Here is a 15,578-nt window from a genome sequence, read left to right as displayed (position 1 = left end):
CCTGAAGCTGGAAAACTGCTTCCAATCCATAACTTGAGAATCAGTTGACCCAGAACATTTAAAACTTCATGGGATGATTGGACATGCTGAGTAGCATTTCAGTCACTGAATCAACCATCATTGTCTCTTTGATGTTCATCCCCTATTGACTTCTTGCCTAGTACTACTGTGTTTTGGGGGAGACATGCGCTTTTCTACAAAAGCATCTTCAGGCATCAGTGTATGGAAAAATATTGACTTTTCTGGTACCATTGTAAATTTACAGGGAATAGAAACAAGTATGTAATAAACGGTATTACTGTTCATGTTATACATCATTCTTAAGACCTAAAAGGGTGGTTATATGAAATATTTAAATTTCAAAATACCTTGATTTTTTATCCCCCCGCCAAAGGCGAAGGGGATATTAGAAATGCTCTCCGTGCGTGCGTCCGTCCGTCCGCAACGATCTTTGTCTGGAGCATAACTCCAAAAGTACTAGAGGGAATTTCTTCAAACTTCATACACTGATAGAACACATTGGGAGGAAGTGCAGTGTGCAAGAACAATAACTCTACCTTGCCTATTTTTTGAGTTATTCCCCTTTATCTTATTTTCTTAAAAAAATTTGTCCAGAGCATAGCTCCAAAAGTACTGGAGGGATTTACTTCAAACTTCATACACTGATAGAACACATTGGGAGGAAGTGCAGTGTGTAAGGACAATAACTCTACCGTACCTATTTTTTGAGTTATTCCCCTTTATCTTATTTTCTTAAAAAAATTTGTCTGGAGCATAACTCCAAAAGTATTGGAGGGATTTTCTTCAAACTTCATACACTGATAGAACACATTGGGAGGAAGTGCATTGTGCAAGAACAATAACTCTACCTTGCTTATTTTTTGAGTTATTCCCATTTATCATATTTTCTTAAAAAAATTTGTCCGGAGCATATCTTTTTCATGCATGGAGGGATTTTGATATATCTTGGCACAAATGTTCACCACCACGAGGCGGAGTGTCATGCGTAAGAACCAAGTCCCTAGGTCTAAGGTCAAGGTCACACTTAGAGGTCAAAGGATACAAGAATGAAAACCTTGTCCGGAGCATTTCTTCTTCATGCATAGAGGGATTTTGATATAATTTGGCACAAATATTCACCACCACGAGACAGAGTGTCATGCGCAAGATCCAGGTCCCTGGATCTAAGGTCAAGGTCACACTTAGAGGCCAAAGGTCAGATACAAGAATGACTGTCCGAAGCATTTCTTCTTCATGCATGGAGGGATTTTGATGTAACTTGGCACAATTATACACCATCATGAGACGAAGTGTCATGCGCAGTTCCCTTCTTTAGAATTACTTCCCTTTGTTACTTTAAATAGCTTTTATTGTAACTTTTTCATTACTAGTCGTAGGGAAAAATCAAGACCACTTTTCTGTAGTACAACATGCATGCTACATCCAATTTTGAGGTGTATTTTGACTAATCTCTACCTGGTAAATATTTTTGTGTGGACTTACAACTTTTTTTTTTTTTTTTTTTTTTAAGATTACTATAAATAACTTATATTGTAACATTTTTAGAATTGACCGTAGGCAAAAAACAAGACCACTTTTCTGTGGTACAACATGGATGTTACTTTCCAATTTTAGGTGTATTTTAAGATATCTCTACCTGGTAAGGAGTTTTTTTGTGGACTTAGAAAAACAAAAGACTTACAATGATTACTAAACAACCACAAAATTAAAATTCCATTTGCAAATAGAGTAAAGAAATTTGCCGTGACGGGCGTATATTGTGACATTCTGGCATTCTTGTTCCCTGTTAGCTTTCCATTCCTTCTTTTTAGCCCACCATCATCAGATGGTGGGCTATTAAAATCACTCTGCGTCCGTGGTCCGTCCGTCCGTCATTCCGTCCGTCCGTCCGTCCGTCCGTCCGTTAACAATTTCTCGTTATCGCATCTCCTCAGAAACTACTGGGGGGATTTTGACCAAACTTTGTCAGAATGATGTATTGGTACCCTAGTTGTGTCCCCCTGAAAATCAGACTGGTTCAACAATTTATGAGTGAGTTATGGCCCTTTGTTTATTTCTATAATTTATATAGATTTATATAGGGAAAAACTTTGAAAACCTTCTTGTCCAAAACCACAGAGCCTAGGGCTTTGATATTTGGTATGAAGCATCATCTAGTGGTCCTCTATCAAGATGATTCAAATTATTTCTCTGGGGTCAAATATGGCCCCGCCCTGGGGGTCATTTGGTTTACATAGACTTATATAGGGAAAAACTTTGAAAATCTTCTTGTCCAAACCACAAAGCCTAGGGCTTTGATACTTGTAATGTAGCATCATCTAGTGGATCTCTACCAAGTTTGTTCAAATTATCCTCCTAGGGTTAAATATGGCCCCGCCCCGGGGGTCACATGGTTCATATAGACTTATATAGGGAAAAGCTTTTAAAATGTTCTTGTCAGTAACTACAACATTCAAACTTGGACCACATGTATATTTTTGAGTGGCAAGATGAACCTTGACATGAGTTGACCTTGATTTTGACCTAGTGACCTACTTTCACATTTCTGTAGCTACAGCCTTCAAATTTGGACCACATGCATAATTTTGTGCACTGGAAAAAACTTTGACCTTTATTTTGACCTAGTGACCTACTTTCACATTTTTGAAGGTACAGGCATCAAATTTGGACCATATGCATAGTTTCGTGTTTCAAAATGAAATTTGACATTGATTTTGACTTAGTGACCTACTTCCAAATTTCTCAAGCTACAGCCTTCAAATTTGGACTACGTGCATAGTTTTGTGTACCGAAAAAAACTTTGACCTTGACATTGACCTAGTGACCTACTTTCACATTTTTGAAGCTACAGCCTTCAAATTTGGACCACTTGCATAGTTTTATGTACTGAAATGACCTTTGACCTTTGCATTGACCTAGTGACCTACTTTCACATTTTTAAGTTACAGGCTTCAAATTTGGACCACATGCATAGTTTTGTATTCCGAAATAAAATCTGACCTTGATTTTGACCTAGTGACCTACTTTTACATTTCTCAAGCTACAGCCTTCAAATTTGGACCACATGCATAGTTTTGTGTACCGAAACAAACTTTGACCTTTACATTGACCTAGTGACCTACTTTCACATTTTTGAAGGTACAGGCTTCAAATTTGGACCACATGCATAGTTTTGTATTCCGAAGTAAAATTTGACCTGGATTTTGACCTAGTGACCTACTTTTACATTTCTCAAGCTACAGCCTTCAAATTTGGACCACTTGCATAGATTTGTGTTGTGTATGGAAATGAAATTTGACCTTGAGCTAGTCAATAAGTCTTGAAATTTGGAACACTCAAAAATGGCACATTGGTGGGCGCAAAGATCACTCTGTGATCTCTTGTTACAGTAGCCATATAGAAAAACATCATAGCTATACTGTTCATGAAAATTGATAAAATTTAGCAGTAAACCACCTCACCACTGACTTATTCTTTCTTCCACATCTTTAAAACCCGTGATGCGGACCACAACGAAACGGTTCTTCAAAGTTTTCCCCAAAATTAATACTTCAGACACTAACTTGCCAGGAACTTTAGCCTTCAATTATAATATGCCTGGCGGGGGGTGGCCATGTCTAACATGGCTCTTGTAATACAAGTTACTTTCCTGGGGAATATAGATGTTGGATATATACATCTTGTTTATTTAATTTTTGTTAAGCACCCACCTACCAATTGTTGAATGAAATATAGCTGCAAAATAAATGGTGTTTACTATGTACTGACAACTTGATAATTATGTCACCCACCACACAGTGGTGTGGGAGACATATTGATTTAATCCAGTCTGTGTGTGTGTCTGTCTGTCTGTCACAAAGCTTGTACGCACTCTAAGTCGAACATTTCTCATCTGATCTTCACCAAACTTGAACAAAATGTGTTTGACCAGGAGACCTCGGCCAAGTTCGATAAGTAGCCAAATCCACCCAAGCACTTTTGAATTATGGCCCTTGAATTACTGATTGGATCCACTCATCACAGCCATCGAGAGAAACTAGACATTTTTCAAGCTTGTCCGCACTCTTAAGTTGAACATTTCTCATCTGATCTTCACCGAACTTTAACAAAATGTGTTTGACCATGAGACCTCGGCCAAGTTTGATAACTAGCCAAATCCTCCCAGGCACTTTTATTATTATTATTATTATTATTATTATACCAGATTTATATAGCGCCCTTTTCATGATCAATTTCACGTTCAAAGGTGCTTTACATAGTTCAAATGCAGCCACACAGGGCGCATAATTCATCCTCTACTAGTACAGACACAGAGCGATCTGACCAGAGGGACAGAGTGAGCACAAAGCCCCGTGACAGAGAGAATCAGAAATCAGATACAGCTTGTCCGGCTAACTTAGCCTAGCTCTTTGCGAATAGACAGCCTGGTTCTTTAACATGCCAGTGTATAGCACTGATACACGCAAGGTTGCCTGGGTTCTGACCAGTACACCTTAGTTGGGTGGGAACACTGAAAAGCGTTTCTGAAAATTCCCGAGTAGCTGCCGGGGATCGAACCCCCGACCTCAGGATTGGAAGGCCAGTGTGCAAACCACTGAGCTATCCGTCCACCACTTTTGAATTATGGCCCTTGGAACAAAATGTGTTTGACCATGAGACCTCGGCCAAGTTCAATAACTAGCCAAATCCGCCCAGGCACTTTTGAATTATGGCCCTTGAATTACTGATTGGATCCACTCATCACAGCCATCGAGAGAAACTAGACATTTTTCAAGCTTGTCCGCACTCTAAGTCGAAGATTTCTCATCTGATCTTCACCAAACTTGAACAAAATATGTTTGACCATGAGACCTCGGCCAAGTTCAATAAGTAGCCAAATCCTCCCAGGCACTTTTGAATTATGGCCCCTGAATTACTGATTGGATCCATTCATCACAGCCATCGAGAAAAACCAGACATTTTTCAATGGGGTCCATTCATCAAAGCCATCGAGAGAAACTAGACATTTTTCAATGTTGCAGTTGTGGGAGACATGCGCTTTTGTCAAAAGCATCTCTAGTCAGTTTTGAAAACAGTCACACAGTTGTCATATTTTAATAAATAGTGTTCCTGGATTGATAGAATAAGGTTGGTGTTAGTGGCCTTTACTGATTTTTCATAACTGTGAAAAAAATTATTTAAAACTACTGATATAAAACTTTGAGCTTTCGACTCAAAGGCTGTATCCTCAAGACCTTCAGTTATAGGTTTGGAATTAAAAAGGCTAATGTATACCAGCTTTAATAGCTCTCCAATGAATATAGATTACTTCACATTACTATATAGTTAAAAAGCACTCCTTGTTAGATAGCTGATGTATACACTGAAACTGAAATTGCATTTGCCAGTGGTTTTTTTTGCCTGTGTCCTTCACCTTTCCAATGAAAACATCAGAAATTATTTTGTGCGTTCAGTTACAGATAAACATTTATCAATGAAACGACTGGCCGAGGACATTAACAAGATGAAGGGTGATAGATCATCAACACTCTGGGGTAGCGTAGAAGATGCATCAACTTGTTTCTCCGAAATTTCCAGTAAAATTATGCAAAGGTATGATAGAATTATGATATCTCAGTGTTGTTTCTGTTAGGTCTAACAAGGGATGGAGCTAAATATGGTCTAGTGTAATTTAATGACGAATGTGCCACGTGTACAAGCATAGAGATGACATAGAATTGATATTGAATTGACATAGAACTGGCATAGAAATGACATAGAACTGGCATAGAATTGACATAGAACTGGCATAGAAATGACATAGAACTGGCATAGAATTGACATAGAACTGGCATAGAAATGACATAGAATTGACATAGAACTAGCATAGAATTGACATAGAACTGGCATAGAAATGACATAGAACTGGCATAGAATTGACATAGAACAGATATAGAATTGACATAGAACTGGCATAGAAATGACATAGATCTGGCATAGAATTGCCATAGAACTGGCATAGAAATGACATAGAACTGGCATAGAATTGACATAGAAATGACATAGAACTGGAATAGAAAAGACATAGAAAATTGCACCTTTTGAGCTGGATGAAAGCCATCCTTTCTCAGTTTGTTCATCATTTCTTCTCAGTGACAATATAGAAATAAGGAATTGAAATGACTCCCTTGAATTTAATATGTTTATAGTATGATGTAAAGAAACAAGCTAAACTAATGAAAGCTGATGCTGGTTAATAAAACCTTAAAAATAACAGAATTACAAATCATTTAAATTACTGTACTATTATCAGTAAGGTTTGAATTCGATGCAGAAAAAAAATTAACATAGGCCTTTCGTAATGATATATATCATTATGTTACATGTGTACACTATTTTTCTGCTAGATGCATAAAGAAAGGGGACAAAGAAGAAGCATTAGGAAAGAAAAATTGTGTTGAGTTCATGTCTGCTCTTCGGACAATTATGAAAGAAATTGACACAGTATTGGGAACCAGTCCTGTCAGTCACGTTCAGGAGATGGAGGATAAAGATCTTGAAGAAATGCAGCAATTAACTTTAGAAGGAGACCTCATTAGAGAGGTGAATTTGGAACTAGACAAGGAAAATGAAATGTTGAAACATGAAGTGGCTATAGATGGTGAAAAATTTCCAATAAGTAGTGATAGGTCTGTCCCAAAAAGATTAAGTGATGTCAGTGTTCAGACCTCAATAGAAGCTGAAGATCATGAAATGCCAGGTTTGAAACAGACTTACTGTCTTTCTGACACAGATAACCATGTAACCGATCATTTAACAGATAAACAGATAAAAGAGGCACAGTTGTATCTTTCCACAGTTGGTGGTTCAGACAACAGTGATAATGATATGTCGCACTTGGACCCAGCCATCATTGACTATCATATGTCACAATTGAGAGAGACGGAGACTAGAAAAAAGAATAGAGATAGCGAGTTAAAGGAATCTAAAGCTGCTCAAGAAGTTGACTTCGTTAAAGACCTGTATTCAAAAATGGAATTAAGAAATCGACTAATTGGTAATAACATTGAAAGATCAAATTCAAGAGACTCTAGTTTATCTGATGGATCAAATGAAGGAAACAAAGATGATTCTGGTGTGGAATCTGATTGTTTTGGAGTAACTAGGGGTCGAAGATCTGTAGGTTTGGTTGAAAATATGCTAGGTATGAATAGGTGCTATGGGGAATCTAGAGGTGATATAGTGACTTTACCTGGTGCTGGATATAAGGAACGGAGCCTTCGTGGTTCTACGTCAGAACCAAGCCTTGGACAGTTTGACTTGGAGCAGTATGTAATGAAAAGTAAGTATTTCATTGCAATCTAATATAACCTTTGGTTAAGTAGGCTGTCGGGATTAAAACAGCATTTCTTATGTGCATGATTATCAATAGGTTTGATAAAATCTTTGATAAAAGAAAGCTTGTTAATGTAAATTGCATCCACTACATGGTACTTTATTACGGACCATTCAACAACAGACAGTTACTTTAATTGCTGAATGAATTATTTGTTACATGAACTATGGTGAGTTCAGAGTAAAACTGATGGGAGTAGGCAAAAAAATTTGTGGTGGGACAGATGGGGAGGGTAGAGAAAACTTTGGTGAGTGGAAAGAGAAACTGGTGAGGCTTGTTGAAAACTGGTTAATGTAGTGGAAAACTGAACTGGTGAGGTTCGGGTAAAACTGTTGAAATTTAGGTAAGATTGCGGAAAGAGGTCATGGAAATACTTTAGTAAGGTCAGGCTTAGTTAATGAGGTTGGGAAACTGATGAGATCAGGGGAAGCTGGTTAGGTAGGAGAAACAGTTGAGGTCAACTAGTTAGGTAGGAGAAACAGTTGAGGTCAGGAAAGACTGATTAGGCCAGAGAAAATTGTAGTTATTGGTGAGGTCAGAATAAAATGTGTGGAAAGGCATGGTAAAAACTAGTGAGTTCAAGGAGAATTTATGAGGTAAGGAGTGAGGGGGGAATCTGATAATGTAAGGGGGAAACTGTTACTAGGTCGGAGAAAACTGATTAGATGTGGAAAAAGCTGAGTAATCAGGGAAAGCTGATGAGGTCAGGAAAATGTGGTTAAGTCAGTAAAACTGTGTTGAGGTCAGAATGAAGTTGTGATGGGGAAAGTCATCATTGTAAAACTAATGAATGTAAGGCAATGTAGAAAAATCTAGTGAGATGAGTGGAAACTGGTGAGGTCAGGGATATCTGTTGTGAGATCTTGGGAAATTGTAATTTGGTCAGGAAAATCTGAGTTGAGGTAAGAATAAACTGACAGTGGTGGTGCTGGGATAAATGTTCTTGTAGCCAAGCTTTTAGCCAAATGAAAAATCTTGTAGCCAAGTCTTATTACCTTTAGCCAAAAAATGTAGCCAACATTGCAGATGGAGTAGCGAAAGAATCTGAGACCTTATAAAAGACATTGTGGGAGCTGAGCAATATACTATAATTATTGTATATAATGCATTGATGAGATCAAGGTAAAACTAAGGAGAGGTCAGGAGGAATCACTTTGAGGTTTAGAGAAAGCTGTGGTGATTTTACTTGTTTGGTTAAGAACTGTAATGAAGTCAGGAGCAAACACTATTGAGGTAAGGTGAAAGCTGTGGTGAGGTCAGGACGAACACTGTTGAGGTAAGGTCGAAGCTATGGTTAGTTCAGGAGCAAATACTGTTGAGGTAAGGTGAAAGCTGTGGTGAGGCCAGGAGCAAACACTGTTAAGGTTAAAGCTGTGATGAGGTCTGGAGCAAATGCTGTTGAGGTAAGGTGAAACTTGTATTGAGGTCAGGAGCAAATGCTGTTGAGGTAAGGTTAAAGCTATTGTGAGTTCTGGAGCAAATGTTGTTGAGGTAAGTTTAAAACTAGTGAGGTCAGGAGCAAACACAGATGAGGTATGTTGAATATCAAAGTTGTGGTAGGGTTTGTATAAACAAGGTACAGCTAGTCTGGTCAGGAGCAGACACTTGAAGTTAGGTTGAAACAGTGATAAGGTAAGATTAAAGCTTTGTTGAGGTCATGCTAAAGGCAGGATGATGTCAGATCAAAGCTGAAGTGAGGTTTAATAGGGATAAACTGAGGTAATGAACAAACACTGTTGAGATCATGTTAAAGCTCTAGTGAGGCCAGGTTGAAGCTGTGGCAAGTTTAGGGTAAGACAGGTGAAGTCAGGAACATACACTGTTGAGGTCAGGCTAAATGTTGAGTTCAGATTAAAGCTGTGTTAGGGCAAGATAAGTGAAGTCGGGAGCATACACTATTGAGGTCAGGTTAACTGTTGTAGTCAGATAAAAGCTGTGATGAGGTCAGGTTGAAGCTGTGGCAAGGTTAGGTTAAGACTAGTTAAGTCTGGAGCATGTACTGTTGAGATTAGGTTAACTGTTGAGGTCAAGTTAAAGCTTGGTTGGGGTCAGGTTGAAGCTGTGACGAGGTCAGGTTAAAGTTGTGGTGACATAAGGGTAAAACTGTAGTGAAGTAACGAAACACACACTGTTGAGTTAAGGTTTAGCTGTAATGAGGTCAGGTTTTAGCTATGGTGATGTCAAGGTTAGTGTAAAACTAGTGAAGTTAGGAGCTCACAGTCACACACACAGGTCAGGTTGAAGCTGTTTTAGGTTAGAGTAAAACTGTTGTGAGGTGAGGTCAGGATGATTAGCTTTTTGTCCAAATTCTTGACATTTATTTTCATGTTTTACTACAGAGAAATCAGAGTTGAACTTGTTATATTTCTCTTTCAGGTAAAGGCAGAGGAAGGGGTGTGGTAGAGGCAGAAATTCAGAGCAAGTGGATTCCAAGGGATCGTCACCTTGGCAAGTCTGAGAGACGGGGGAATGCCAGTCATTCAGTTGAAGGAAATAAGACTGTTAGGGTTGGTAGAGGGATATTTAGGAGTGTTCTCACTATGAAATACCCTGTAGGGAGAGGCCATCCTACCTGAACGGAGTGTTCACAGTATGAAATACCCTGTAGGGAGAGGCCATCTTACCTGAACAGAGTGTTCACAGTATGAAATACCCTGTAGGGAGAGGCCATCCTACCTGAACTGTTTCTAATAGTAATCAGTTTGTAGATAGCACAGAGTGCAGACAAAATTTCTATGCTGATTTGTGGAAGATCAAAATTCTCATACACAGATGTAATTCTGATAACAATCAAAAACAGATTGGTAGTGCAGAAGTTTTTAATAGAAAAAATTCTTGTAGCACATAACATAGTTGATACCAATCACAGTATTTTTACAATATACATATGTCACATAATAATGTTTCATGCATTTATAGGACTAATCTCGTACACATTTAAAGATCAGGTTGTATCGTTACTCTTTATTGTCTTCCCTTTTCATTCTAAGATTGTACCTCATACTGTTTGGCAATTTTTTTACCTCTAGTGTTCATAAAAATAATAATTCTACTATTATTACTGTAATGTTATTAATTCAATGATTTCATATTGGGCTTATGTTTTTTTTTCTGGGGTAGTTGTAATGGCTTAAGATCAAAAGCAATGGGCCATTGTGACTATATCAGGAAAAGAAAGGCCATTATGAAATCACTTTATTAAAGACAATATTACTTTTCTACTGTGCCATATTTGCTGGAACACAATCTCCATTATTTACTGTAAACAAGATTGGCATACCTTTCAGTATGTGTTTATATTGTTGTCTTTTTCGGACAGGACTCTGTGTCGCATGATGATATTTGTTTGTAAAAGTGTTAAGGCTTAAAATGACAAGCTTTCATTAGCCAGTATTTTAAATTTAATATTTGAAATTCTGCAAACTATTGTAAATGCATATTGGCAAGATTTAGATAATTATAGTTATTTGTAGTAGATTAAAAAAACAGAACAAAGATTCCCTGTTATAACCAATGAAATTTTATTAACCAATCTAAATGCTAGAATACCATATTGGCCCTGTTGTATTAGCCCAGAATCTCTCCAACATGAGTTCATCTTGAGTTTAGTAGTAGACCAATCTATTTTATATGATCTGCACAATTGATCTTTTACTATGTTCAAATTTGTATAGTTGAATAATATGTTTGTAGTTTTATATGTATGTTATGAAGGAAAAAAGGCCAACTGATGCTCCAGTAGAATTTAACTTTTACTTAAGGTATCCGATCCACAAATAAGCAAGTTCTATATAACAGTGCTATATAAATATATCAAATATTGAAGCCTGGTAACCTCATATAATTTTGGTATCATTTGAAAGTATATCATCTACTGAAAAAGAAAATATAAATTACATGATAAAAATATGTTACAGAATTTTTATTTTTTACTTTATAGTCTTCAATGATACTTCAACAGAAATCCAGTTGTTACAGTGTAAGATTTATCATTTTGCGGTCATAAAACAGGACTGTAATTATTCTTGCATATTATTTATGGTCATCATATTTATTAATTCTTGTTCAGCAGACACAACTCTTTCAAGTGATACAAAAAAATCATGGGGTCACCAGGCATCGAAATTTACCTATTTGTGGATCGGATACCTTAAGTGTAGTATGTACTATATTTTATGTAGTCCTGTAAGAATTTTTTGTTTATGATAGACTTAGTTCATTTTTATTAATAAGCTTGTAATTTCTGGAGTACCATTTTTTGTATAATTTAAAAAGTATTACTAATGGGTTTAATATTTAGCTTGTGACTGGCATGTTCTTGCTTTATTGAAACTGTCAAAAAAAGAAAATTTCTCCTTTACTTCGCTGCAGTATTTCAGTCTGCCCATGGTTATAATATCAAGTTATTAGTGTACTTACAATGTATCATGAATGTAAGATTTTCTAGATCCATCACTTTTTAAAAAAACAACTGCACTGTTTCAGTATGGTTGTTGTTTTGGTGATGTGTATGTATTGATTGTGTATCACCAGTGGTTTTAGTAAAATACTCAAGATTGAAACATACATTGCACCATGATTTAATGTTAGCTATTTTAGGTTTTGTTTTCTTCATTCTTTAACTTACTTATTAAAGGGTCTTTCAAATGAGATAAGTTGATATTACACCATTTCTTACACATCGGTCAGATACTGTTGAAAAACGGCATTCAACCCAAAACAAACAAAAAAATACACATTGGTCAGTATTTTTTTAAAGATCATTCAAGATCATCAACCATACAGGTAGCACTAGCATTATATTGATATTTTAAAATTTATAGTTGTATATTTGATATACATTTCACCAGGCAATATTTCCTTTCATATTGTCATTTACAATGTGGCATTTAGAAATGTGTTTACAGATGTAGGAAAAGCCACAGGAAAGTGTTGAGGGCATTATATTAGCTCACTTGAATTTTGTTCAGGGTGAGATTTTAGTAAAGGTGGATAATCTGGTGACCTTTGTCCATTGTCTTGTGTCAACATTTTTACTTGAATGTTTGAACATCCTCTTCTCTGAAATTACTGGTCAGATTTACACCAAACTTGGTTGGTAGCATTCTGGCATGGACCTCTTTAAAGTTTGTTCAAATGACTCACCTTTGGCCTAGCTGCCAGAGCTAAAAATTGAAAAAAAAATTTAAACAATTTCTTCCCATGAACCGCTTGATGGATCTACATAAAATCTGGTCTGTAATATTATTTTAAGGTCCTGTCCAAAATGTGTTCAAGTGAAGGCACTTGGCTCCGTTTAGGGGCCTTTAGATCTATAAATAGAAATACTGAAAAACAACTTCTTCTCATGAACCGAATGATGGATCTTCATCAGCCTGGTCTGTTGCGTTATCATTATGTCCTCTTATCATTTTGTTAAATGGAGATGCTCACTCTTTTTAGGAGCCACCAGGGCTAAAAATTAAAAATACCTTTAATTACTTTTTCTCATGAACCGGTAGACAGATCTTCATCAAACTTGATTAGTTGCAGTATTATAAGGTCCTCAGCCAACTTTGTTCAGTTGGGGCAGTTGACTGCTTTAAGGGGCTGCTAGAGCTAAAAATAGAAATACCTTTAAACAATTTCTCCTCACGAACTTCTGGATTGATCTTCAACAAACTTGCTCTGGAGCATCATTAAAAGATATCTAGCAAAATTGTTCAGATGAACGCATTTAGTCCCTTCTAGGGATCACTAAAGCTAAAATTAGACATACCGTAAAACTACCTCTTCTCATGAAGCAAAGAATGGATCTTCATCAAACATGATGTATAACGTTATTGTAAGGGCTTCTGCCAATTTTATACATGTAGGGACACAAGAAGAGGCCACGGGGCCTGAAAATAAAAATACCTTTAAATGATTTCTTCTCATGAACTGCTTGATGGATCTTCATCAAACTTGTTTGTGGTATCTCTGTAAGGTCCTCTCACAAATTTGTTCAAGTGGATGTTTTTGGCCCGTTAAAGGGCAGCTAGAGTTAAAAAAAAAACAAAAAACAAAAAACATTTTAAGTGGCTTCTTTTCATGAAACTCTGGGTGGATCATTATCAAACTTGTTCTCTAGTGTCACAGCAAAATATAGAAAAGTTCTCTAAATAACTTTATTTTGATTAACTTGTTAAAAGATGTCCCCCAAATTTGGTCAAAAGCAAGGGTAAATATTATCAGACTGTCATCAGGTGAGCTACTTGAAATGGGCCTCTTGTAATTTAATTACAGATGTACCATAGGTGAATGCTTGTTACAACCTAAATATATCAATGTGCATAGTCTATTTTACAACTTTAATAAGGTACAAATTTGCTGATTTACCTAATAGGGCATTTTACACTTAAGAACAGACATACTGATAATTCATAACTTAGTTTGCAGCTCTAGTTGATATGTTTATAAATTGGCATTGTAGTCAAACACGTATGATCTCAGTTGATTTCAGATATTTGTAGGAGTTTATTCCCATTTTGTAAGATGTAAACTTTTACCATTTATAGATGATTGTTCGTTTCATGTTGCAGCTTGTAAATCTATGTTAACAATCTTCTTTTTAACATTTCCTTGTTTACTGTAATTTCATTTGACATTTAGGGAATGAACAAAATTTACATCTTGCTTTTGCATCTACAGTTTTTAGAATGACTGAGTGTTATATTTACATTTTGAATGTTTAGAAGATGCAGATACATTGTTATAATTATCACTATTGTAAAGTGGTTTAAGTCAAGCACTAATCCATCGAGTTCTTGTGTTGTCGAATTATGTCTCCCACCACACAGTGGTGTGGGAGTCATGTCTCTCACCACACAGTGGTGTGGAAGACATATTGATTTACTCTGTCTATCTGTGTCTGTCACAAATCTTGTCCGCACTCTAAGTCGAACATTTCTCATCCAGTCTTCACCAAACTTGAACAAAATGTGTTTGCCAATAAGTTCTTGGCCAAGTTCGATAACTGGCCAACTACAAATGGTCAAGGCACTTCCGAATTTTGGCCCTGTAACTTGTTTTTGATAATCAAAGCACTGAAAGTCTGATAAGGCAGTTGAGGTCTTGGTGCATAGTTGACTCATACAACTATTCAGATGATTAGTCAGTTGTGGGAGACATGAGCTTTTCTCAAAAGCAGTTCTAGTTATTTCATGAAAAAATGGCGCATCAGTCACCAGGGATCTTCCTCTGCCATCAAAAGCTGGAAATTTGCCATTTGAAGGTACACAATAAATTGTGTTGGTGTGGTTTTAAAACATAAAAATAGGTATGTATTAAGATTAACACTGTCCAATTAATTGCATGAAAGTGAATACTCCTCTTCATGGAACCTATGTACAAGTCTTCTTTTTGTTCAGCGTTTTCAGTGAGAGTATATAAGATTCACTGTGTGTGTGCTAGAGAAATAACACGTTAATAATCACTAGAATTAATCTAACAATATACCAGTGGTGTTCTAGATCTATAGATACCAAGCAAATGTATTTCTTATCATTTTAGTCCTTAGATAAGAATTATCGGGGAATGTGTTCCGTAACAGTTGTTATGTACAAAGTTTTGGGAAAATGTAAATATTTTACAGGTGTAAGGGAACTTTCCTTTGTAAATGATTTAGAACTTGTAATATTGTTTGTGGAAGGTATTGCATTTGATAATGGGTTGAAGAAGGGATTTATGGTGCTAGGAATTTTGCATTTCTTTTATATCTTTGTCTTGTATTTGTTATATATTGCTGGCTTAGCATTAACTATTTAGAGATTGTACCTCTCATGAGTTGCACTGTACTATCTACTTTGTACATGTAGTATGTCACACATATATCATTATTATACAGTGAAACTTTTGAAAACCGTTTGGGACCTGTTATTCTGAACTACACAAAGTCATTTTATAGATTCTTTTTTAATCATGATCATATTATTTGTGTTTTTAGCTCGACTATTCGAAGAATAGTCTAGCTATTCTACTCACCCTGGCGTCGGCGTCACACCTTGGTTAAGTTTTTGCATGCAAGTACATACAGCTATCATTTAAAGGTATATAGCTTTGAAACTTATTTGTTCTTTTTCTAGGTCAATAACCAACCTCACCGGGTCAAGTTCCATAACTCTAACATGTATTTTGAGCAAATTATGCCCCCTTTTGGACTTAG

General features: G+C 36.5%; 1 protein-coding gene across 2 annotated transcripts in view; it reads left to right on the top strand.

Moving 5' to 3' along the window:
- The window catches only part of LOC123556380 (uncharacterized), a 53,342-nt gene extending 38,061 nt beyond the window's left edge, over nt 1-15,281 (top strand). For both annotated transcript variants that reach the window (XM_045347033.2, XM_053542601.1), the window contains exons 6-8: nt 5,475-5,613; nt 6,408-7,342; nt 9,773-15,281. In XM_045347033.2, coding sequence (XP_045202968.2) covers nt 5,475-5,613; nt 6,408-7,342; nt 9,773-9,972 — 1,274 coding nt within the window. In that variant the 3' untranslated portion in view covers nt 9,973-15,281. The remainder of the gene's footprint in view (nt 1-5,474; nt 5,614-6,407; nt 7,343-9,772) is intronic.
- Nucleotides 15,282-15,578: the final 297 nt, after the last annotated feature.

Source organism: Mercenaria mercenaria, chromosome 5 (assembly GCF_021730395.1).
Source record: "Mercenaria mercenaria strain notata chromosome 5, MADL_Memer_1, whole genome shotgun sequence".
In the NCBI taxonomy this organism is placed as follows: domain Eukaryota; kingdom Metazoa; phylum Mollusca; class Bivalvia; order Venerida; family Veneridae; genus Mercenaria; species Mercenaria mercenaria.
Note: the sequence above shows the minus strand (reverse complement) of the source record. Positions and strands in the feature narration are given on the sequence as shown.